Consider the following 25824-nt stretch of genomic DNA (forward strand, 5'->3'; position numbering starts at 1 on the left):
TTATTTTCCAACTCCCATTTCTCCAACACAAAATACACACACACTAAACTCTAAAGCTCTAAATTCCAAAATAAGAGAAAGAAAGGGGCTGGAGGAGATAGCCTCAACCACCAGAGGGCAGACAACAGAAGCAAGAAAAACTACAATCCTGCAGCCTGTGGACCAAAAACCACAGTTACAGAAAGACAGAGAAGATGAAAAGGCAGAGGGCTATGTACCAGATGAAGGAACAAGAAAAAACCCCAGAAAAACAACTAAATGAAGTGGAGATAGGCAACCTTCCAGAAAAAGAATTCAGAATAATGATAGTGAAGATGATCCAGGACCTCGGAATAAGAATGGAGGCAAAGATTGAGAAGATGCAAGAAATGATTAACAAAGACCTAGAAGAATTAAAGAACAAACAAACAGAGATGAACAATACAATAACTGAAATGAAAACTACACTAGAAGGAATCAATAGCAGAATAACTGAGGCAGAAGAACGGATAAGTGACCTGGAAGACAGAATGGTGGAATTCACTGCTGCGGAACAGACTAAAGAAAAAAGAATAAAAAGAAATGAAGACAGCCTAAGAGACCTCTGGGACAACATTAAACGCAACAACATTCGCATTATAGGGGTCCCAGAAGGAGAAGAGAGAGAGAAAGGACCAGAGAAAATATTTGAAGAGATTATAATCGAAAACTTCCCTAACATGGGAAAGGAAATAGCCACCCAAGTCCAGGAAGCGCAGAGAGTCCCATACAGAATAAACCCAAGGAGAAACACGCCGAGACACATAGTAATCAAAGTGGCAAAAATTAAAGACAAAGAAAAATTATTGAAAGCAGCAAGGGAAAAACGACAAATAACATACAAGGGAACCCCCATAAGGTTAACAGCTGATTTCTCAGCAGAAACTCTGCAAGCCAGAAGGGAGTGGCATGAAATACTTAAAGTGATGAAAGGGAAGAACCTACAACCAAGATTACTCTACCCAGCAAGGATCTCATTTAGATTTGATGGAGAAATCAAAAGCTTTACAGACAAGCAAAAGCTAAGAGAATTCAGCACCACCAAACCAGCTCTACAACAAATGCTAAAGGAACTTCTCTAAGTGGGAAACACAAGAGAAGAAAAGGACCTACAAAAACAAACCCAAAACAATTAAGAAAATGGTCATAGGAACATACATATCGATAATTACCTTAAACGTGAATGGATTAAATGCCCCAACCAAAAGACATAGACTGGCTGAATGGATACAAAAACAAGACCCATATATATGCTGTCTACAAGAGACCCACTTCAGACCTAGGGACACATACAGACTGAAAGTGAGGGGATGGAAAAAGATATTCCATGCAAATGGAAATCAAAAGAAAGCTGGAGTAGCTATACTCATATCAGATAAAATAGACTTTAAAATAAAGAATGTTACAAGAGACAAGGAAGGACACTACATAATGATCCAGGGATCAATCCAAGAAGAAGATATAACAATTATAAATATATATGCACCCAACATAGGAGCACCTCAATACATAAGGCAACTGCTAACAGCTATAAAAGAGGAAATCGACAGTAACACAATAATAGTGGGGGACTTTAACACCTCACTTACACCAATGGACAGATCATCCAAAATGAAAATAAATAAGGAAACAGAAGCTTTAAATGACACAATAGACCAGATAGATTTAATTGATATATACAGGACATTCCATCCAAGAACGGCAGATTACACGTTCTTCTCAAGTGCACACGGAACATTCTCCAGGATAGATCACATCTTGGGTCACAAATCAAGCCTCAGTAAATTTAAGAAAATTGAAATCATATCAAGCATCTTTTCTGACCACAACGCTATGAGATTAGAAATGAATTACAGGGAAAAAAACGTAAAAAAGACAAACACATGGAGGCTAAACAATACGTTACTAAATAACCAAGAGATCACTGAAGGAATCAAACAGGAAATAAAAAAATACCTAGAGACAAATGACAATGAAAACACGACGACCCAAAACCTATGGGATGCAGCAAAAGCGGTTCTAAGAGGGAAGTTTATAGCTATACAAGCCTACCTAAAGAAACAAGAAAACTCTCAAGTAAACAATCTAACTTTACACCTAAAGAAACTAGAGAAAGAAGAACAAACAAAACCCAAAGTTAGCAGAAGGAAAGAAATCATAAAGATCAGAGCAGAAATAAATGAAATAGAAACAAAGAAAACAATAGCAAAGATCAATAAAACTAAAAGTTGGTTCTTTGAGAAGATAAACAAAATTGATAAGCCATTAGCCAGACTCATCAAGAAAAAGAGGGAGAGGACTCAAATCAATAAAATCAGAAAGGAAAAAGGAGAAGTTACAACAGACACCGCAGAAATACAAAACATCCTAAGAGACTACTACAAGCAACTTTATGCCAATAAAATGGACAACCTGGAAGAAATGGACAAATTCTTAGAAAGGTATAACCTTCCAAGACTGAATCAGGAAGAAACAGAAAATATCAACAGACCAATCACAAGTAATGAAATTGAAACTGTGATTAAAAATCTTCCAACAAACAAAAGTCCAGGACCAGATGGCTTCACAGGTGAATTCTATCAAACATTTAGAGAAGAGCTAACACCCATCCTTCTCAAACTCTTCCAAAAAATTGCAGAGGAAGGAACTCTCCCAAACTCATTCTATGAGGCCACCATCACCCTGATACCAAAACCAGACAAAGACACTACAAAAAAAGAAAATTACAGACCAATATCACTGATGAATATAGATGCAAAAATCCTCAACAAAATACTAGCAAACAGAATCCAACAACACATTAAAAGGATCATACACCACGATCAAGTGGGATTTATCCCAGGGATGCAAGGATTCTTCAATATACGCAAATCAATCAATGTGATACACCATATTAACAAATTGAAGAATAAAAACCATATGATCATCTCAATAGATGCAGAAAAAGCTTTTGACAAAATTCAACACCCATTTATGATAAAAACTCTCCAGAAAGTGGGCATAGAGGGAACCTACCTCAACATAATAAAGGCCATATATGACAAACCCACAGCAAACATCATTCTCAATGGTGAAAAACTGAAAGCATTTCCTCTAAGATCAGGAACGAGACAAGGATGTCCACTCTCACCACTATTATTCAACATAGTTCTGGAAGTCCTAGCCACGGCAATCAGAGAAGAAAAAGAAATAAAAGGAATACAAATTGGAAAAGAAGAAGTAAAACTGTCACTGTTTGCGGATGACATGATACTATACATAGAGAATCCTAAAACTGCCACCAGAAAACTGCTAGAGCTAATTAATGAATATGGTAAAGTTGCAGGTTACAAAATGAATGCACAGAAATCTCTTGCATTCCTATACACTAATGATGAAAAATCTGAAAGAGAAATTATGGAAACACTCCCATTTACCATTGCAACAAAAAGAATAAAATACCTAGGAATAAACCTACCTAGGGAGACAAAAGACCTGTATGCAGAAAACTATAAGACACTGATGAAAGAAATTAAAGATGATACCAACAGATGGAGAGATATACCATGTTCTTGGATTGGAAGAATCAACATTGTGAAAATGAGTATACTACCCAAAGCAATCTACAGATTCAATGCAATCCCTATCAAATTACCAATGGCATTTTTTACGGAGCTAGAACAAATCATCTTAAAATTTGTATGGAGACACAAAAGACCCCGAATAGCCAAAGCAGTCTTGAGGCAAAAAAATGGAGCTGGAGGAATCAGACTCCCTGACTTCAGACTATACTACAAAGCTACAGTAATCAAGACAATATGGTACTGGCACAAAAACAGAAACATAGATCAATGGAACAAGATAGAAAGCCCAGAGATTAACCCACGCACCTATGGTCAACTAATCTATGACAAAGGAGGCAAAGATATACAATGGAGAAAAGACAGTCTCTTCAATAAGTGGTGCTGGGAAAACTGGACAGCCACATGTAAAAGAATGAAATTAGAATACTCCCTAACACCATACACAAAAATAAACTCAAAATGGATTAGAGACCTAAATATAAGACTGGACACTATAAAACTCTTAGAGGAAAACATAGGAAGAACACTCTTTGACATAAATCACAGCAAGATCTTTTTCGATCCACCTCCTAGAGTAATGGAAATAAAAACAAAAATAAACAAGTGGGACCTAATGAAACTTCAAAGCTTTTGCACAGCAAAGGAAACCATAAACAAGACGAAAAGACAACCCTCAGAATGGGAGAAAATATTTGCAAATGAATCAACGGACAAAGGATTAATCTCCAAAATATATAAACAGCTCATTCAGCTCAATATCAAAGAAACAAACACCCCAATCCAAAAATGGGCAGAAGACCTAAATAGACATTTCTCCAAAGAAGACATACAGACGGCCACGAAGCACATGAAAAGATGCTCAACATCACTAATTATTAGAGAAATGCAAATCAAAACTACAATGAGGTATCACCTCACTCCTGTTAGAATGGGCATCATCAGAAAATCTACAAACAACAAATGCTGGAGAGGGTGTGGAGAAAAGGGAACCCTCTTGCACTGTTGGTGGGAATGTAAATTGATACAGCCACTATGGAGAACAATATGGAAGTTCCTTAAAAAACTAAAAATAGAATTACCATATGACCCAGCAATCCCACTACTGGGCATATACCCAGAGAAAGCCGTAATTCAAAAAGACACGTGCACCCGAATGTTCATTGCAGCACTATTTACAATAGCCAGGTCATGGAAGCAACCTAAATGCCCATCAACAGACGAATGGATAAAGAAGTTGTGGTACATATATACGATGGAATATTATTCAGCCATAAAAAGGAACGAAATTGAGTCATTTGTTGAGAAGTGGATGGATCTAGAGACTGTCATACAGAGTGAAGTAAGTCAGAAAGAGAAAAACAAATATCGTATGTTAATGCATGTATGTGGAACGTAGAAAAATGGTACAGATGAGCCAGTTTGCAGGGCAGAAGTTGAGACACAGATGTAGAGAATGGACATATGGACACCAAGGGGGGAAAACTGCGATGAGGTGGGGATGGTGATGTGCTGAATTGGGCGATTGGGATTGACATGTATACACTGATGTGTATAAAACTGATGCCTAATAAGAACCTGCAGTATAAAAAAACAAACAAAACAACTAATACTAAACTTTCATTGGGTTATTTGTATGGAAATATGTTAATATAAATGTTTCAGACATTACATGAAATTTCTAAAAATCTTATATTTGTATTTGTATGGAAATATGTATGGAAATATGTTAATATAAATGTTTCAGACATTACATGAAATTTCTAAAAATCTTGTATTTGTATGGAAATATGTATGGAAATATGTTAATATAAATGTTTCAGACATTACATGAAATTTCTAAAAATCTTATATTTGTATTTGTATGGAAATATGTATGGAAATATGTTAATATAAATGTTTCAGACATTACATGAAATTTCTAAAAATCTTATATTTGTATTTGTATGGAAATATGTATGGAAATATGTTAATATAAATGTTTCAGACATTACATGAAATTTCTAAAAATCTTATATTTGTATTTGTATGGAAATATGTATGGAAATATGTTAATATAAATGTTTCAGACATTACAGGAAACGTCTAAAAATCTTATATGTTCTGGTATAATGTTATAAGTAATAATCCTAGTTATTACTTTAAAATGTATATCTCAGAAATAACTAATTTTCTTGTCAACTGCATTATTATGAACTTTCATCAAATCTTTAACCATGGTCATTTTTAAGTCTTTTGTCATTTACAGACAGTTCTGGGTGTACTCTGATGATTTTGCAAATATGTTCCTATAAAAGAGTTTCATCTTCAAGAAATTCATGGAAAAGACTCTGACAAGTACAGGTTTCTGGTAACTGACTGTACTGCTGAACTGAATGAATAAGCATTTTCAGAACTCTAATGAAAAACTGATGAACTCATAAAACTGCTAACAAAAGATCAAGATGAAAAAAAAAGAAATTAATTACATGGGACTGAGTGAACTGATGAGGATGAGTATAATTTTTGTGACTTTCTGTCTGAATTAAAAAAAAAAATCCCACAAGGACTCAGAGGAAAAGAATATACAAATCAATTTTCACTGCAAAGTAAAGGAGCTGTTACAGTGGAGGATTACTGGACTGAATGTCAATATTATGACATAGTATAAGTGTGTTTCATGTTTGGTAATTGCAATCATTGTTGCTTTTGTTGTGGTCATCCATGTACAATGCTTGGTGTCAGTCTATCTATCTCTTGTAAAAATAAAATACAGTGTGTGTGTGTGGAAAAAAAAAAAAAAAGAAAGGGGCTGGAGGTCACATGAGCTTGACAATTGCACTTTTCCTTACTGGTTTCTTATTACAGTACTTCTTTTTCATGCACTTATGTATACTGAGATGTTGGGCTTCCAGCCAGCTCTTGGTTTTTCTGATTAGAATTGTATTTTTCCCAAGAAATTCACTTTTAACAAAATTCTATAAAAGCAACCACCATGAATCCCTCCGGAATTTGTTATAAAATGTCTTTGCCTATGTAGAATAAGTGGATTCCGGTTTGATCCTGGCTAGGCTTGTCAAGACCCAGAGGTCTTGCTTTAACCTACTTGTTAGGCTGTGAAATCTATAGAGGGGTGGTTACAGGGCAAACTGGGGTATTGAGGCACGCACTACAGCCTGAGCCCAGAACCAGCTGTGACCTTCAATCCAGAGACACCAGAACTGAAAATGACCTGGGGCTCCTTTCACCCCAGCCCACGCCTTGTGTGTCCCAACAAGTGTTTCAAGGTTGCCCAGGGAGAAAGAAGGTTTGTCTTTGGCTCCCTTCCCCAACTCTGTGATGTTCTCATACTCCTTGTGTCACCTTCTTGGCTCCTGTCCCCTGAGAAGCCTATACCTGGAGAGAGTCTAATAAGTGTAGTTACACTGAACCCTCAATGACAGACAAAGCTTAATGAATTACATGTCTCAGTGTTAACAGTGGAGGTTTAAGCCAGAGGAATGAATCTCTAATTGTGGAATTCAGGCCTCAGTAAGGCCACTGGGGGAGGCATTTTGGGGAGCAAGGAAAATGCTTGATTAGGAACATCCAAACAATAAGAAAGATTCGCTTCAATTGCTGGCCAGAATATTCTGACCAAAGACATCAGGCGTGCCGTGACGGCTGACCCCAGCTCCAGAGTACCTTGTTGACAGCATAGCTGATGCTGAGCATGCCCTGTCCCATCCTCTTCTGTCGCCTGCGATTCTTCTGCATGAGCCCCAGCAGCACCGTGCAGCAGGGTTCACCGGTGCTCTCCTCCTGGTGGTCGTCCACCTCGTCCAAACAGATTTTGAACTGGGGATTGGTCCAGTAAGTGGCTAGAAGTCACCCAGGAGATGGTGGTTGCCCCCCAAGGGGGGTGAGGAGATCGGGAAGAATAGAATGAAAGGGAGGAATTTTGATCATCCCAAGGAAAGCATAACTCTGGCCAAACTGTGCCGGGTAAGCAGGCCTTGGCAAGTTTGTTTTACAAGGTGGTCAGCATTTCCTCCTATCTCCCTACCCCACCCACACACCAGCACACACACCCCACAGCATGTGGAAACTTTACACTTGTCCATTTGATCAACCAGGGCCCAGATATACTTGACGGGATATTCAAGGTCCCGTGATCCCAGGGCTACACTGGGTCCCCCTGGGAAGGAAACTCCAAGTCTTCTGGGGAAATGATTAACATCTCCTTGTTCTCAGCCTGTGAAGAACTGGCCTGTGAAGATGAACCCATCTCCTGGAGGAAGGAGGTCTCTGGGGGAAAAAGCAGGTCCCTGAAACAGATGAGGACAAAGTTCAGCAAAGACTAGCTACCAAGGAGGCCTCTCCTGACAGACTATAAAAAGAGGACCACTCTTGCCCCCCGGGAAGCCTGTCTGACGGGCCCCTGCTTCAGATCACAGCCCGAAACAGCCATGATTGCTGATCCTCTGTCCATTGATCCAGGGGCGCCACTAGATGGCGCAGCGTTGCAGCCAGTGATGAGACACACTCCCTCAAGAGTACGTCATTTAATAATGCCCGAGGAATAATAATTGGCGATTAAGAAGCATGCCTGCCATACCACCTATGGATATTTTAAAACACTGCTTCATTTCAAATATGACCTTAAAGAAAAAAATCTCTCCAAATAGTGACTGTACGAGCCAAAGCACAGAGAGGGCAAATGGGTCATCCAGGAGCGCACAGCAATTCTATGACAGACTCAAGTGGCAGAGTATGATTGAGGAAGATAGGCTTGACAGCCATCTCCATGCCAGGGCCTCAATAATTTCAATAACGATGTGCCCTGGGGGAAGAAAGGGGTGAGGGAAGGAGGGAGTGCTTAGGTCCTCTAGATAAGGGTCCAAGCTGATACAATAACAAGGCATTCACAGGTGACCAAGAGCCACTGGTTATGATATTTTCTTAACAATAAAATTACTTATTCAATTCCACCTTCCCAGAACTTCCACTTCCAGATTTTTTTTTTTATCTAAGGCACAAGTGTGTAGATTTTAAAACAAATATCTGTCGATTCCAGAGGAGCCAGAGACAATTCTGTAATCTTCTATACTTACATCATTACCAAAGGGCAGGAACAGTCCATCTCTTCCCGACAGCTGGCTGACGGCACAGATGGGGTAGCGATTTCGTGCAGACAGATACCTTAGGCACGCCCTACAATTCTGAGCTCCCGAAATGATCCATGCAAATTTCCTACACATTTTCTAAGAGCTTGCTAATGGTGAGCATATTTTAATTTCTCCCAAATGCAACATTACTGCAATCCCTACATTTTTTGTTTACTCCTTAACAGAGCTAGAAGAAGAAAATGGGTCATAAAAATAACACATCCCATTTGTATAACACTACACCATTTACAAAGCGCTTCTGAACGTGGGTATTATCCCTCCACTTTGACGATTGGGAAATTGAAGCTCAGAACAGGGAAACGACCCTCCCAGGGTCCCAGAGCTGTCGGACCGGGCATCTGAGTGACAGTGGCAGGAAAGGACCACCCTCCTTCCATCTCTGCCATCAGAAATGGGAGCTCGGGTTGGATGGGGATAATGAACAAGAGACCCGGTCAGGACCCAGGACTGCACCCACATGGGATTTTATTCTAATGCTGCTTCCATGCCCTGAGCACAGGCCTGCAATGAGCTCTGTGGTGAGAACAAGGCCCAGTGCTTACAAGTCGAAGTCAGTTAACAATGTTAACATCAGACCAGGAGGGACATGGGTCCTGGGGAGGTGGGAAGTGGAGAGGGTGGGTTTTGCTTTCTTTCATTTCTCCTTAGAGATGTGGGGTTGTTTTTCGGAGTTTCTTCCTCTGCTGCTGCCTCAGCTGATTCAACCTAGGAGGAGCCTATATGTGTAGGTATTAGTGGTCTCCCGCGAACAGGGAAGTCTTCCCACCTTTAATAAGATGAGGGCCCGGGTTAGTGCAGAGGCAGCGGTTTGCACCAGACTATCCCCACCAGGGAGGGAGTTCTGATGACCACTAGGGGAGCGGACAGTGGCCATTCACACATCCTGTGTGTGGCCACCCCTGACCCAGGCTGTCTGACTCAGGTGCAAACAAAGCAGAATGGCCGCTCAGATGGATGCGGTCTACTGATACAGTGATGCCAAACCCGTGTCCCTCTAGCGCACCATTAGCCACTGTCCCAGGGTGCAGTGGGCCGGTTGCCAGCCAGCCGGGCCACATGGGGATGGAGGAAGCCCCAGAGAAAAACAAGAGGCCTTGGTGGAGGGTGACAAGAGCATGGTTAGTACGAAGAAGGACGGCCTTGGGGGGCAGGGGGCAGGTGGGCGAAGCAGAGACAGTCTGAACACACAGACGCTGAAGAATGATGTTACCTGAGATCAGGCCCCGGGGGAATGGCTGCAGAGGCACCACCCGCCACTGCTGCCCTGGCCTCCAAGCCCCAGAAAGAAGCTGGGCCACCAAGGGGTGCCAGGAGCCAGAGAACAGAGTGCAAAGGCACTGTCCCCAGATTAACATATAAGGATGCCCAGCCCTGGGAGGACAAGCCAGAAGAAGGTGAGCACGGCAGCTCCCGCCTCACCTGGGTAGTTCTGGCAGCCGCCGGCAGTGGAGCCCCGTATCCGGCACCCGTTGAACAGAATCAGGTTCCACTTGTGTACCTCCTCGCTGCTCAGGGAGTCCAGGGACAGGTGGCAGATCTCTAGCCCAGAGAACTGCCTCAAGAAGTCCGAAAAAGACATCCTGGGGGCAGAGGGACCGGTGGGCTCTCAGTCGAGAGAGCTGGGCTGGAAAAGTGATGGAAGGCGTGCCCCCTGGGCACGGGACGGAGCAAAGGCCGTGGGCTAACTCGCGTCTTTCCTGCAGCCCACTGTACAAATATGCAGGGGTCATTGACCACATTCCTCACCATTGTTAGGGTCTCTATTTTTCTTAGAGAACCCCCTCTCATATCTAACCAACCAGGCAGAGACTAAACCGTAAACTGGAGAGACCCTGGCAGGTAAATTGAACCAATCCACCACCTCCAAGTTCCCTCCTGTTTAAATCTAACTGGTGTTAAAGTGGGAGCCTAGAGATGGCCCCTAAACCACGTCATATTTTTAGCGGTGTCCCTATTATCTTCCTTAGCCCATGGGTGAAGGAAGTTATCTTATTTTGATGCTATGCTAAATCTTGGACTTAAAGAGATAGGAACAGTTCTCCTATTTCACTGGAAAGATATGGAAACTGAGGAAGACAAGCTGATAGCTAATCCGTGTTGAGGCCCAGATATCTTGGTTTCAATGCTTTAGATGTACTGGTACGGAGGTAGAGCTACTCTGGGGTAAAAGGGGGAAGAGAAAGAAGCCCTCCTGGCTGGGAACCATGTTGAATTCCTGGAACACCCAGAGAGAGCTGCTCACCTGTGAACCAGGAATGGACCCACAATTAAGGGGACAGCACTCCCTCAGATGACTCTTACCAGAACTCTCCATTGTCAGCTTTCTTGTCCAGCTTTTCTTTCTGCCTGGGATCTATGTAATTCCACTCCGGTGCACTGGGAAAGAAAGAATAAAATTTAAGGTTTTTTTTAAAGGAAGCAGAGGTGATCATTCCTGAAGGGTTTGCTGCAGTGCAAGCTGTTTACTGCAGCTCAACTTCCCCCTGAGAAATGGGGAATACCGAAACTATAGCCGGGGGTGGGAGTGGGGTGTAGCCTGGGGAAGGGATGGGACTCCACGGGCACTAGCAGGGTGACCCCAGACATGCAGCAGGAACACTACGCCATGGCTTTGCTCTAAGTTCACTCTCCAGGCAAGTTTTACATTCATGTGTGATTCGGCCCCCCAGGCCCTGATCACAGGCCTGGGCAAGTCCAAGGCAGGAGCTGTGAGAATGGCCATCACAGGCCACTCCACCCCTTCTCAATTGGTGAGACGTCTTTCTGGCTTATCTATCAGTCTGAAGTGAAGATACTGTGAGAGGGTCTGAACATCTCTGGGCACATGAACATGGTCCCCTTCCTGAGCCTGCAAAATGACAATCAGGCCCAGTTTTGTGACAATTTCTATGAAGTAATGTCACCCTGTGAGGCCTCCTGCTGGCGGCCTTTCCATGGCAATACCCACATAATTTGTTGAAATGCCATTTCCAGCTACCTGACCTTTAAGAAGTTAGGTTTTCCTGAAATATGTATGTAACGCTAAATAACTGAGCAGTATTCAGATCCTTCTTTAAAAAATCCCTTCCTTCATTGCTTTCAGCACAACGTGAAGACCTCCCCGTCGCTGCATAAAACCTGGGGCATAGCCAAGCCCAGCCTCTTCCTCCAGGGGGGCTCTCAGGACCCCTAGCAATCAGGGAGGGGAGCACCCAGGGCCTATTTAGTTCATGGAAATAGTCATTGGATCAGACAAAACCTCAGGGGCTTCCCTGGTGGCGCAGTGGTTGAGAATCCACCTGCCAATGCAGGGGACACGGGTTCGATCCCTGGTCTGGGAAGATCCCACATGCTGCGGAGCAACTAAGCCCGTGTGCCACAACTACTGAGCCTGTGCTCTAGAGCCCACGAGCCACAACTACTGAGCCCACGTGCCACAACTACTGAGCGCACGTTCAACAACTACTGAAGCCCGTGCTCCTAGAGCCCATGCTCCACAACAAGAGAAGCCACCACAATGAGAAGCCTGCGCACCGCAACAAAGAGTAGCCCCCGCTCGCCTCAACTAGAGAAAGCCCGCGCGCAGCAACAAAAACCCAACACAGCCAAAAATAAATAAATAAATTTATTTTAAAAAATAAAAAGAGCCAAACCTCAGAATGTGCTTGTTATAAACAAAGATTAGGGGACTAGCTGGAGGATATGAGATCTGACCTAAATCTCCCAGTTAGTTTTTTGAAACTTAAAAAAAAAAAAAAAAGCTTTAATTTAAAGACATTGGGCTGAGACTAGGGATGTTACCCCAGAGAAGCAGTGCCCTCCTCCCCCAGCAGCCATGTACAAATACCCCCGGCTGCGTCTCCAGATGGAGACGGCGGGGCTTGCCTGTGGTCACCTCACACCCTTGGGCCTGTCCCAGCCTGTTAGGGACTGAGCAGCATCGGGGAAAGGAGATAAAGTCATATAAGCCCCGTAAGCAGCTTGGGAAGCAGCTGCTGCTTAAAATGGCCGAAACCGGGGTTTCAATTTCATTCAGCCATGACATCCTTTTGGGGCAGTTGGCAGAACTAAGGTTTGGGGCTTTGCTCCATCATAGGCAGGAGGATGAAAAATCTTTAATATAAGAGGCGATTCGTGGCCCCGGGGACATGTGTTTCTTCATGAGACAAACCTGAAGGGAAGTACCAGTTACGAGCACTAATGATGTGTGATTAGTTCATAAACGTAATAAAGTTCCCTTCCAAAGCCCTGGTGGCATCATGCAGTGTGGACAGCACACATGAGGTACATACGAGGCTTAAGGATGTGCTGGGGGTGGTGAGTTGTTATTATGACCATTCCCACTTCTGGTGTCTCTTCATCAGTGACACTGGCCAATTCTCCATCCTTCCCCAGCGCCGACCTGCCTCCCCCGTGCCAGCAGTGCTAACTAGGATGGAAACTGGGCCGTGCTCTCTCCATCCTCCTGTACCACGGTGGCATCGATTCCAGGGCACAGCTGTCCCAGGACACCACAGGAGGCCTCTGTGTCCAGGCCCCATCTCTGACTGGCTGCCACTCTCCACCGTGAGAGGTCTGGGCCCCTCCGTTCATTAATGGCTTTGTCGGGAGAGATCAACACCCGCCCGTAGCGAGCTCTGGGGGTGCGGGCGCCACTCCCATTCATCCTCACTGCCTCTGGCGGCCCAGGCTCCTAGGATCCACTTCCTCTTTCTAGGCACGTTTCTTCTTGATGCTGAGGGGTTTGGCCTTTGTCAGAGTGACCAGGCTTTGTGGAGTGGAAAGAATCCGATCGAGAGTGATGGGTCTCACCTTTGGATGACCGCGGTGGTAGGTAGAAAACAATCCAGCCCTCTGGCGTTCAGCAAAATTCCACTGAGCTGCCAAACTTGCAAGTGCCAAAGCAGAGCAAGGAATCGAAGACTACAGCTGAGTGGATTTTGTTTGGCTTTTCCCCACCTGGAACCATCTAACACTCTTTTCTGAACAGGCCGTGTGGTTTGTGGACGGAAAGTGCTGCCCAGCGTACTCCACTGTGGGTCTCACGATCGCTGCGTGTTTTGCATGATGCGTTCCCGCAGAGGGAGGTGAGCACGGGCGGAGGGAGGAAAGAACCTACTCATCGCTCCAGGCCCCCATCCATTCCACTTCGCCCCACGGGTTCCGGAGTCTGATCAGCTTCTCTGGATGGCCCCGGAAATTCACCTGCAAGGGCCACAGACAAAGGCAACTGAATCACCGCGCATACCCCTGCTGCCCTGCGTTCATGTCCTCGCCTGAGCGGACCTGCATTCAATTCCTCAAATGCCCCTAAACAACCACTTCTATTTTCTTTTAGCACATGTTTTCAAGCCTTAGCTAACTACTCTGTTTTCCACAATCTGGTTGAATAAATAGTAAATCCAGCATAAAAACAAGTGTTTATCTGCTTTAACTTGGATTAAAATTTGATAGTTGACTAACACTGACTCAGTTTTTAATATATGAGACCTATTGATAATCAATGCCCTCCAACAAATACTAAGAGCAGAGCAGTTAGCATTTTTTGAGCAGGTAGTATGAACTAGGCATGGAGCTGGGCAGTTCAGAGGCATTATCACCTCATTTAAACCTCACCACAGTCCTATAAACTGGGTGCTGTTATTATCTTCATTTTCATCTCTCTCAAAACTCTGAGACCCAGAGAGAGTAGATATATGTATATGTATAACTGATTCACTTTGGTGTACACCTGAATCTAACTCAACATTGTAAATCAACTATACTCCAATAAAAATTTAAAAAAACAAACAAGCAAACAAAAAAACCTCTGAGACCCAGCCAGAGGGGTTGAGTTATCCAAGGTTACCTGGTTAGTAAGTAGTAGATGGAGGACAAGCACCCAAGCAGTCTGTCTCAAAGCCCATAGTGGGAAATCCATACATCCACCTTCCCCTATCGTCTACGGAACACTCACCAGGAGCCCCCATGTGTGCCTTTGCATACACGTGCAAACACGATGGACCGTTCTGCCTTCAGGGTCTGACCTTCCTTTGTATCCTCCGTCATACCCTCGCCCAGTGTTTACATATACGTGCTCAATTCATGTTTGGGAATTGACTTCATTAAAGAGCATATTTGTGAAGCACAAACACACGTAATGAACATGCATGCCTTTTTAATAAATAACAAAAACTGAGACAACCACTGCATTTCCTTTTTTGCCTTGACCATCAGGAAACCCAAAACAAAATTAATTCCTCAACTGCAGCACTGTCTTTAGCCTAGATTGTCTGGTGTATTTTACCTTTGTTGTATGGTTTTATTGTGTCTATGCTTTTCATTGTAAACCACTGCACATCCTTTTTGGAGGTAGGCAGACTATAGTAAATAGAAATAATGAAAAGTTCAGCCCATGCTTTCTCCTTGGGTTGGAACGTAAGGAATACTTGCGTTCCTTCCCACTCTCACACCCCACCTTGAAAGTAGGGGTAGGTTTTACTACCTTTTTCTCTTTGGAGATCCTATGGGTTTCCACTGCTTTACCTGTACAAACATACTATTTTTTTTTTTGCCATATAACATACAGTAAGATATACTTTTTTAATGCTTTTCTTTTTTTTTCAATTTATTTATTTTATTTATTTATTTTTGGCTGCATTGGGTCTTCGAAGCTGTGTGCGGGCTTTCTCTAGTTGCACAGAGCAGGAGCTACTCTTCGTTGCAGTGCGCGGGCTTCTAATAGTGGTGGCTTCTCTTGCAGAGCACGGGCTCTAGAGCTCAGGCTCAGTAGTTGTGGCACATGGGCTCAGTAGTTGTGGCACATGGGCTCAGTAGTTGTGGCACATGGGCTTAGTTGCTCCACGGCATGTGGGATCTTCCCGGACCAGGGCTCGAACCCATGTCCCCTGCATTGGCAGGTGGATTCTTAACCACTGCACCACCAGGGAAGCCCAAACACCCTTCTTAGAATGAGTGTAGATCTAACTGACAATTTCTACAACTTTTCTCCAAAAGTTCGTCCCTCTTCCTGGCCACATCTCAGAGGATAGCCTGCATTTAGTTAGAACCCATAGAGCTGAAGCTCAAAGAGGTTACGTTATCCATCTCTGAGTGGGTAAGAGGTAGGAGAGCCCTTGTAATAAGCAAGAGCTGAGTGTGGGTCGGTGCCAGGGGCTCTGTACCACCAGAGATGCTGCACCTCAGCAGGGCAGGGAAGGGCCAGGTGTTGATTCCCTCTCTTTCTCTCATGGATGCCAGGGATTTATGGTCGTATCATTACGCATTGCCCTTCCGTCTCCCCATGCCCAATTTTACCTCTTCAACTCCAGTGACAGAGTATGCGTGACTCTTAACCAGCTTCAGGCTGGTGATGGCTTCTACTGCAGCTGCACTGGAGACCTGAGTTGAGAGTAAAGTCCACTCAGAGCGGTTGACCCTGACCTTGTTGGGGCCAGTCCCACAATGCTTTCCAAGGACATGCTACACAGCCACAGGGCCCCAGTGCAGGGCTGCGGGGGCGGGGGGCAGGCGCAGCAATTAACCTCAGGTAAATAGAGCTCTCTCCATCCAAACCCTCTTTGATCAGGCCTGCCTGCCAGTCCTGGAATATGACTTACCAGCCTTTGAAATGACACAGGAAGCGGGAAGCCATTTATTCTTCAAGAAGGACCCCATGCTGCCTGCAGAAGACTAATTATCCATGACAGTTGTCTGGACTGGCCCTGGTTCACCAGTGGCGGTGGATGTCCCCAGGGTCCCTCCTCAACAGCCCCGCCCCCTCCCCAGACCCCACGTCACTTCTCCACCAAAAATACACATATCCTGCTGGGGTTTTTATAGAGAGGAGAAAGGGGGATTGCTCTTGCTTTGTCATTCACGTGTGTGAGATCACCAGGTAAGGGTTGAGAGAAGGAGAAAGAGCAGATGGAGGGGCAGGTGACAGCAGACCACGTGACTGGTGGCCTCCAGGCTCTGGTCTACACACTACCTTGGAACCGCATGCAGCCAACCCCCAGACAGGGTACCACCCCTGGTTCAGAACCTCTTCCCTTTTCTTCAGTGATCTCAAAGCCCATCACGTATTGTCAATCACCCTATTTGTTCTCCAAAATCCCAAGATTACTTAGCAAAAGGGGGTAGCAAAGGTAAGGCCCAGGATCCAGGGATCAAGTCTGCGTTCTTAGGGCAATTCCTGCAGTACTAACGGGGCTTAACACTTAGAACTCCTATGGTTTCTGAGTTTATGAGACCAACTCCAGTTCCTACCCATTAATTAGGTCATCCCACCGGCTCCCATGTGCTAGGGACAAATATGTCACAGGACTTGCCCTGTAAGTCCTAGACTCTGCTCTGGCCCAAAGCCTTCCCAGCCTCTAGCCCCTGTCCAGTTCCTTCCCTACCACACATGGAGAGGGGCAGCAAAGAGAAGCCGTCCCGGCTCACATCACTGGAGCAGGCCAGCAGAGACCCTGCTCGGAGGGCCTTCCGGATGATCTGAAACAGACTGGCTGGTGGCTTCTTCAGCTCATAAAACTCAGAGCTGCCACCTGTGAAATCCTCAAACCCCTCCACTGTGGACCCTCCAGCGAGAGCCTCATAAGAACTGTTGAGCCTGTTGGAAAGAAAAAAGAATACGTGCATCATCCAGAGCCATTAGCAACCCCAGCGAGGGGACCACATGGGATGGGGTAGGGGCAGTGCTAGGACATAGTGTGGTCTGGAAGGTACAGGAGGGCCTCTGCCAATTTTGTCTGTGGGCCAGGGAGGGGCTTAGGCACAGTTTCACGTAGCCAGCTCAGCACTTTGCCAGGAGCAAATCTCAGATCACCTCTCACCAAGCCATGCGCTCTTATAAAAACCAAAGTGCAATCTTTCCAGAGCTGACCTTGAATTCTTGGGTTTCTGGGGGTTGGGGGCATGGGTAGGGATGAGGGGGACCCTCCCTCAAAGCTGAGAGGCATCCCTTGGGGTTTGCTTTGGGAATAGGGCTGGGAAAGAACAGGGGTTGCACAAAAGGGTACCAGTCAACGAAACTAATTCAAAGAACCCCAAAGAAGACTTTGAACATTGAATGCCAGTGAGAAGGAGAATGACTCCCAAGCAAAGGGTAGAGACTTTGATGAGTTTGGGATCTAAGTACATTTGCTTTATTCTTCTTCTTTGTCATTCTTTTAAAAATTCACATTGACCTAAGAACTGACTCGGGGGGTTTGAAAGAGGACAAAGCTGAGACACCAAGAAGCTAAGTGGTGGTCCCAGTTCACTCATTCATGTGGGACAGAGCTGAGCTTTTAACTCGTAGCCCAAATTTCTGTTTCTCTTAGTTACGGAGGGGTACTTTGCATGGGGTGCAGGGGCTGGGAACGATGGGCATGGCACCCAGAGGCTGGGGAGGGGCAGGTAAAATCCTCCAAGGAGACTGCGGAGCCTCCCAGGTCCTCCCTGCCCCACTTACTTGGCGTAGGCCTTCTCCAGCAGCGCGCTCCAGAACTCACTGCCTTCCTCGGAGTGCAGGAAGAGCAGCTCCCCATCCTTGGTGGGCAGCCTGTCGTCCACAACCACCTCCACCCACTCGCCGTACTGCCAGAACTGCGGGAGGGAAACACAGCGCCCGTCCACAGGGCTGAGCTGAGAGGCAGAGCCGGCGTCCTCAGTGGACCTCAGAAGGACCTCAGTCTGTGCTGATCAGTGTTCCAGCCTTGGACCTTTAATGGACTCCTTAAGAGCAGGATCTGTGCCTTACTTACCCGTGCCCATAGGAGACGCCGGCAAAAGCAGGAAACATCGAGTCCAGTGGCTGAGTTTGTGGATGAGAAAACTTGCATCACGCACTGCCAACAGTGGTGCCGAGTGACGCCACTCGGGCTCCCGTCTCCTGACCCTCACTCCAAGGTGCCTTCCTCAAGGCCACATGGCCTGGGGGAGACAGGAGGGGATGGACGTGTGGATGACTGGATGGACATGTTAAAGCAAAGTTTCTCAAACTCAAGCACGCACCAGAATCCCCTGGAGGGATTATTAAAGCCTAGGCTACTGGGCCCCAGACCCAGATTTCTGATTCTCGGCATGGGTCCCAAGACTATGGAAAGTAGTGTCAAGGGCCGTGAGCAAGGCAGGATACCGGAAAGTAAAAGATCACCCCGTAGTTCTCCTGGAAGCTCTGGTCCCTGCGGACCCCGCGGTAAAGCAGCTCTTCATTCAAGGTGAGGGAGGCAATGGCCGCCAGCAGCCAGCAGTCACCTGCACCATGTCATGGGGGACACACACAGGTCAGGCCAGGCCTGCAGGGTCCCTGCTTCCTCTGACCCTCACTGGTCCATTCAATCCAGAGTCACACGACTCCCTTCTGGGTCAGATAGTCTGGGACTCCTTTCCTCCAGTGTCTGAAGGTCCTGCTGCCTCCTTGGAAATTCTCAGCTCCTCCCTTCCCCCCACCTGCCACATGCTGACCATTCCACATGTCCTAAGCTCTCAGTGGAGTAGAAAGTGCAAAGAAAGAAAGGAAGAAGCAAAAATCATCCTCTTTGATTCCTTAATAACAACTTTAAGAAAACATTTGGTTGGAGGAAACACTGAAGCTATTTGGCCAGCTCAGGATGCATGTGTGTGTGTGTGTGTGTGTGTGTGTGTGTGTGTGTGTGTGTTCCTTGCTCTGCTTGACCTTGGATAGCGGAGAGTTGCCTCTTCGTGTCTGTTGGAGGACTGCCCTTTTTTGTTTCAGAGCTCACCATGACAGCTTATAACACTCCTGAGATATTGATTAGCATGAAAAGATCATACTTTTAGTCAGAAGAAATCAAAATCAAGAGAGGTTAAAAATGTTAGGGCTCAGTGTTGGTCACTTTGGAGATCCAAGTAAATGCAGAAGAAAACAGAAAACTGCTTTCTGTACAAGTCGGACCCCCCCAGACCCATGCCCCTGAGCGGTACCTCCATGGAAGGCACCATTATCCCCCGTGGTGTCGACTTCAAACCCTTTACTGACCTTAGCATCCTGTGGTGGATCTATCATCCTGGAATTGATGTAAATTTGTCTCACATCTCATCTATAGGCTTCTTCTACAACAGTCTCTGAGATCTCAACGTCCTTACGTGTGCTGCTCATCGTGTGAAGAAGTATTTCATCTTACTGGCCCGACGGCTGCCTCTTCCCAGTTTCACTCCAGAGCCCTACCTCTAGGAGTTTAGGGTTTGGAGACAAGTTTCTCCCATTCCTATCCCAATCAAATGGCTCCAAAATCCAGCCTGTGTGTCTCAGCCTTGTCCACAAAAAAAAAAAATCTGAATCTCTTCACTATATCTTCAGATAAAAACCCCTTCAACCATTCAGAGACCCTCTGAGGACCTTTTCTAACTCTCTGTGTTCTTTCCACGCTGTGGCCCAAGCCGCACACATAGTCCAGGATGAACACACCACGCTTCTCTCAGACGTGGGCTGCCTGAGCAAGTAGTCAGTAAACTGTGACACAGGAACCCACCTCTGAGGATCTGTCAACTGCTCAGTACGGCTCCATCACCAGGTTATCCTAGGAAACCCTTTTCTCTACCTGCCCTCATCTCTCTCAACAGAGAGGTTCATGATTTGGTCCCAAATGAATTCCTTTCCCTCTTCCTTTCCCCAACCAGCCTCAGATATTCTCTCTCTCTCCGCCTCTCACACGCAGTTAATTTTTGAAGAGCTTTTCTGGCCAAGAAGCCAGCCCTGCCCCTGTCTTCTGCTCTCACTGACAAATGCCCTCCTCCCAACGGCAGTGCGCCCCCAGGTGGGACCAGACCCGGTAGCCAGAGGAGATAAGAATTGGTACCTCATTCAAAGGCAACTTACAAAGAGTGGAAAAAATAACAGGTTTTCTCCTCTCACTCCAGCCTTCTTCCCGTCAACACCTGTGATCACCTCTTTCCTCTGCTCAGAAATGTTCAACTTCCTCCATTGCTTAAGAACAAGATAAAAACTAACAGGACATCAAGGCCCTTCAAAATATGCCTCCACCCTACTTCCCCAGCCTGCTTCCCACTGTCCTCCCACCATGAGTCTGATCTCCAGTCGAACTCGGATCTGCACACACCATGCCCTGGTCTTTTCCAGCACACGCTTTCACTCATCCATCCCCTCGGCTTGTAGAGTCCTTGCTGCAACTCCACCCTCTTTCCCCTCCTCCACGAAGCCTTCCCTGATGCTTCTCAGCCTCCAGCCGCAGGTCACCTCTTTTTCTTTGTGTTTCCTAAAGACCTTGTTTATACTTCTCTGCGCACAAGCTGCTTCCCAATCTAATCCCTGACCCACTTCGGCGTCCCGTGTGCTCCCTCCTCAGAGCCCCCAGCGCCTTCTTGGTCCACTAGAACAAGACTGTCTCTGCAATCTCTTCCTGCAGAACAGGGATGTGGAGTCCCCATCCTGGCATCCCCAGCAGGTGGCTGACACATAGTAGGGGCTCAATGACTGTTTGATGAATAAAAATAAATAAGTGCAGAGAAGGACAAATATCATATGATACATGTCACTTATATGTGGAATCTAAAATATCATACAAATGAACTTATCTACGAAACAGAAGCAGACTCACAGACACAGAAAACAAACTTATGGTGACCAAAGGGGGAAGGGGGGGAGGGATAAGTTAGGAGTTTGGGGTTAGCAGATACAAACTACTATATATAAAATAGATAAACAATAAGGTCCTACCATATAGCACAGGTAGGACAAGATATTCTATATCTTGTAATAAATCATAATAGAAAAGAATATGAGAAAGAATATATATATATATATATAAAACTGAATCACTTTGCTGTGCACAAATATTGTAAATCAACTATATTTTAATAAAAAATGAAAAAGACTTTAAAAAATTATTTATTTATTTTTTCATCATCTTTTAAAAAAATTATTCATTTATTTATTAATTTTGGCTGCGCTGGGTCTTCATTGCTGCGCGCGGGCTTCTCATTGCAGTGGCTTCTCGTTGCGGAGCATGGGCTCTAGGCGCGCGGGCTTCAGTAGTCATGGCTCGCGGGCTCTAGAGCGCAGGCTCAGTAGTTGTGGCTCACGGGCTTAGTTGCTCCGCGGCATGTGGGATCTTCCCCCGGACCAGGGCTCGAACCTGTGTTCCCTGCATTGGCAGGTGGATTCTTAACCACTGCGCCACCAGGGAAGTCCCTTAAAATTTTTTTTTAGGGGCTTCCCTGGTGGCGCAGTGGTTGAGAATCTGCCTGCTAATGCAGAGGACACGGGTTCGAGCCCTGGTCTGGGAAGATCCCACATGCCGCGGAGCAACTACGCCCGTGAGCCAGAACTACTGAGCCTGCGCGTCTGGAGCCTGTGCTCCGCAACAAGAGAGACCGCGATAGTGAGAGGCCCGCGCACCGCGATGAAGAGTGGCCCCCACTTGCCACAACTGGAGAAAGCCCTCGCACAGAAACGAAGACCCAACACAGCCAAAAATAAATAAATAATTAATTTAAAATGAACATCTGCTTATAAATAAATAAATAAATATGGGGAGGAATAATATTAAAAAAAATCCTCAAAAAAATTTTTTTAGGTAAATATGTGACCAAATGAATCAATGACTCATATTTTGTTCTTGTGCAAATCCCCAACAGCACCTACATGTTTGCACCTGAATCTCCCTGGTGTCTGGAGAGGTGGAGCCCAATGAGGACATGTGTTGAACCTGACAGGGTCCACCTAAGCCAGCACCAGGGGCCCCTACCTCTAGAGCTCGGGGGTAGAGGGAGATAAGGGAAGACGAGGGCGGAGGCGCAGGCCTCTGGGGAGGGGCAGATGACCGGGCTGCAACCCTCCCTGCGACAGGTGGCCTCTCACAGAGATCAGAGCAGCACCTGCCCTCGTGACAAGGTGCAGTCCTGGTTTTCTTCTGATACTGGCATTCTTGCTCCCACACAGCTGCTTCCAACAGCCCACCCGGAATATCCCTTAGACATTACAATTCATGGCACGGACACAAAGTGTCCCTCAGTTGCTGACATCAAAAGGGGCTGCCCAGCTGGAAGAGAGTTTAACTTTCTCTTCATCTGCCTCACTGTTGCCATTTCCCGGGATCCACCTGGCTCTCAGGGCCAACCCAGAGCTGCAAGGAGATGCAGTGCTTACACGGGCTTTGGGATGCCTGCCAGGGACTCCGTGAGGTGTGCACACACTGTCATCACAAAGATGCTTTCTCTAAGGCACAGATCCAATGAGCGTGTTCCTCTCCTGAGAGCTCTCTTGGGAAGACAGACATTTACGCCGTCGCTCAAAACATTTCAGAAACGTGTTTGGGGATCTCTCTGGATGCTTGTACACATTCGTCATGTTCTCCTCCGGGGACACACGGCTTGGACCTTGAGCATAAGTTTAATTTCCAAAGGCAACTGGGAGGCTTTTGGATCTAAGGTTGGTGGTGAATAAGGTGGACAGAAAAAGCTGGGAAAGAGTCTTGATGGGCAATGCCCTCCTCTCCAGCCACCTTCCAGCAAGGGCGGGTCCTGGTTAGAGCGTTGGCTGACCAGGGAGCTGGAGGGGGAGGGTTTTGCGTCATTGACCTTACCGGGGGTCTGCTGAGCTTTGTTCTTCCTACTCCTTCTTCAGGTTATATATGTAATGGGTTTAACATTTATTAAAGTCATAAACTGATTTATTTTTTCTACTCCACTGAAATAACGGTCCCCCCGATCTCCCCACCCACCGCATCGGCAGGCTTCAGGGCTTCTAGTAAACAGCAGGCAGACCCCAGCCACGACAATGAAGTCTTTGCTCTGCTCTGTCAAAAACGCATTTTAAGCCAATCAAGAAATAATAATCCTGAGTCAGGTTTTCTTAAAAAAAAAAAAAACTCTAAATTCAAATATTCCATTTACATGTTATCAAAGCTTGATGATCTAAACACCTAGTGTTATGATAAACCCTAGGCAGCAAGAACTTGGGCTATGACTTAAGAGAATTTTCCAAACATCAGGGGGGAAAGTGGAGATGCTTCTGGACTACAAGGAGGAGAGAGGACGGGAAAAAAGAGGAAAGATCAGACATTGGAACTGCTTCCATCGCCCCTCTTCCACCTTGAGGTTGAACAATGGCCGGAGCAGGAACGATAGCAAAACCACAGAGAGATGAAAGAGGAAGCCAAGGCAGAGAGGATTTATGCCCTGCTTCCCACGGGGGACACGGGGAGCAGAATAAAAATGGCAACACGGAGTGCTCAGGTGGAGAGAAGGTGAGAGAAATTGAGAGAAGGTGGTAAAGAGCGTCCCCAAGTCTCCCTCTGCCGTCAGATAGTGACTGAGCTGAGGGCAGGGAGGAGAAGGCAGGTCAATCCCACCACAGAGGCCATGGCGACCGCGTGGCTCAGGGCCAGGCCGGAGGCGTGACAGCGCACTGAGTCGGGCCTCGGTCAGCCAGGGAAGGTCCACTGGACCCCAACAGCACCAGCAGAACAGACCACACCACACGCTAGTCCCAGGAGACCAGTGGGACCCAGAGGACAGCAGCGGGCACCCAAGGGCCAGCCACTCTTCTCCCATAGGCTGGGGGACATTCAGCCTTTCCTTCCGTGCAGACACTGTCCTGGGGAGGCCGGAGAGGGGCCAGCCTTGAAGAAGCAAGAAAGCCCCCAAATAGAGTGGCTGAAGGAGGAATATTTATCCGAAAGGGACAAGAACCCGAAACAGGCAGAGGCAGAAAATACCTTTTATTGGCCAGTTGACGTTTCCCCCCAACTCATGGTCAGTGCAAATTGGGGTTCCCCAGCAAGCCGAGAGCAGTCGAGGAAGGTAAAGAATGCCATGATGATTGCACATCTAAATGTAACGCAAAGATTCTGACCTGCTAATGTGTGCTTGTTTTCCAAAAATCCATCTTTAATGTTTTGTCACAGCTGAGGCCTCCTTTGTCCCCTCTTCGCGGTAAGGCAGCTGCAGTGTTTCACACTCAGGCTGCTATTTTCGCTCTGTACATTAGTGCCAAGCAATCACCAAAGCCTCCCTCCTCCCCTCCCTCCCGTGGGTGAACCTGCCTTTTCCAGTCCTCGGCATTCAGTTCCTGCCTTTTTGACGACATTAAAACACATACACACACACTTGCGGCCGTGCTGGCTTTGTTGACAATTCCCATCTCTCAGGCTAGACCGAGAGCTGACTGGAGGCCCCAGCACAAAATGCTTCCCTGAACGAAGTCTTGTAGGTAGCAAAGTGTCAGATGGGATCTGACAATTCATACCCTAATTACCAGCAAGAAAGTCTCATGGCTTAGCCCATTTTGCAGTTGATATCTCGAACAGGGAGAGATAAAACAGCATACATTAATACTGTATAAGACTAGAACCAGGGGCTTCCCTGGTGGCACAGTGGTTAAGAATCCACCTGCCAATGCAGGGGACATGGGTTCGAGCCCTGGTCCGGGAAGATCCCACATGCCGTGGAGCAACTAAGCCCGTGCACCACAACTACTGAGCCTGCGCTCTAGAGCCCGCCAGCCACAACTACTGAGCCTGTGTGCCACAACTACTGAAGCCTGTGCGCCTACAGCCCGTGCTCCGCAACAAGAGAAGCCGCCACAATGAGAAGCCTGCTCACCACAACGAAGAGTAGCCCCCGCTCAAGAAAGCCCTCTCACAGCAGTGAAAACCCAAAGCAGCCGAAAATAAATAAATAAATTAATTAATTAATTAACTTTTAAAAAAAGAAATGTGACATTAAGAAAAAAAAATAAGACTAGAACCAGATTGAGAATTTAGAGCTACTATCTTAGTTAATAAAGCTCCTGTAAGTTTGGGATTAACAGATACACACTACTATTTATAAAATAGATAGACAACAAGGACCTACCGTATAGCACAGGGAACTCTATTCAATATCTTGTAATAACCCATAACGGAAAAGAATCTGAAAAAGAGTATATATATATAACTGACTCACTTTGCTGTACAGCTGGAAACAACACAACATTGTAAATCAACTATACTTCAATTAAAAAAGGAAAAAATACTAAAACTAAAAAAAAAATTAAATTAAAAAGCTCCTATAACATAGTGTATCCAGCTGGAGCAGGTTTCTCTAACTGAGCACTGCTGACACTTTGGTCTGGATAATTCTGGGCTGTGGGCTCTCCTGTGCACTACAGACATTCAACAGCATCCCTGGCC

General features: G+C 45.9%; 1 protein-coding gene across 1 annotated transcript in view; it reads right to left on the bottom strand.

Moving 5' to 3' along the window:
- LOC130704877 (calpain-8-like) overlaps window positions 1–25824 on the bottom strand; it is a 68103-nt gene that overhangs the window by 13749 nt on the left and 28530 nt on the right. Inside the window, 10 exon segments of the mRNA XM_057529289.1 lie at window positions 5825–5843; window positions 5996–6003; window positions 7251–7417; window positions 10145–10305; window positions 11027–11101; window positions 13824–13909; window positions 16001–16084; window positions 17129–17297; window positions 18141–18274; window positions 18807–18925. Coding sequence (XP_057385272.1) covers window positions 5825–5843; window positions 5996–6003; window positions 7251–7417; window positions 10145–10305; window positions 11027–11101; window positions 13824–13909; window positions 16001–16084; window positions 17129–17297; window positions 18141–18274; window positions 18807–18925 — 1022 coding nt within the window.

Source organism: Balaenoptera acutorostrata, chromosome 1 (genome assembly GCF_949987535.1).
Source record: "Balaenoptera acutorostrata chromosome 1, mBalAcu1.1, whole genome shotgun sequence".
Lineage (NCBI taxonomy): Eukaryota > Metazoa > Chordata > Mammalia > Artiodactyla > Balaenopteridae > Balaenoptera > Balaenoptera acutorostrata.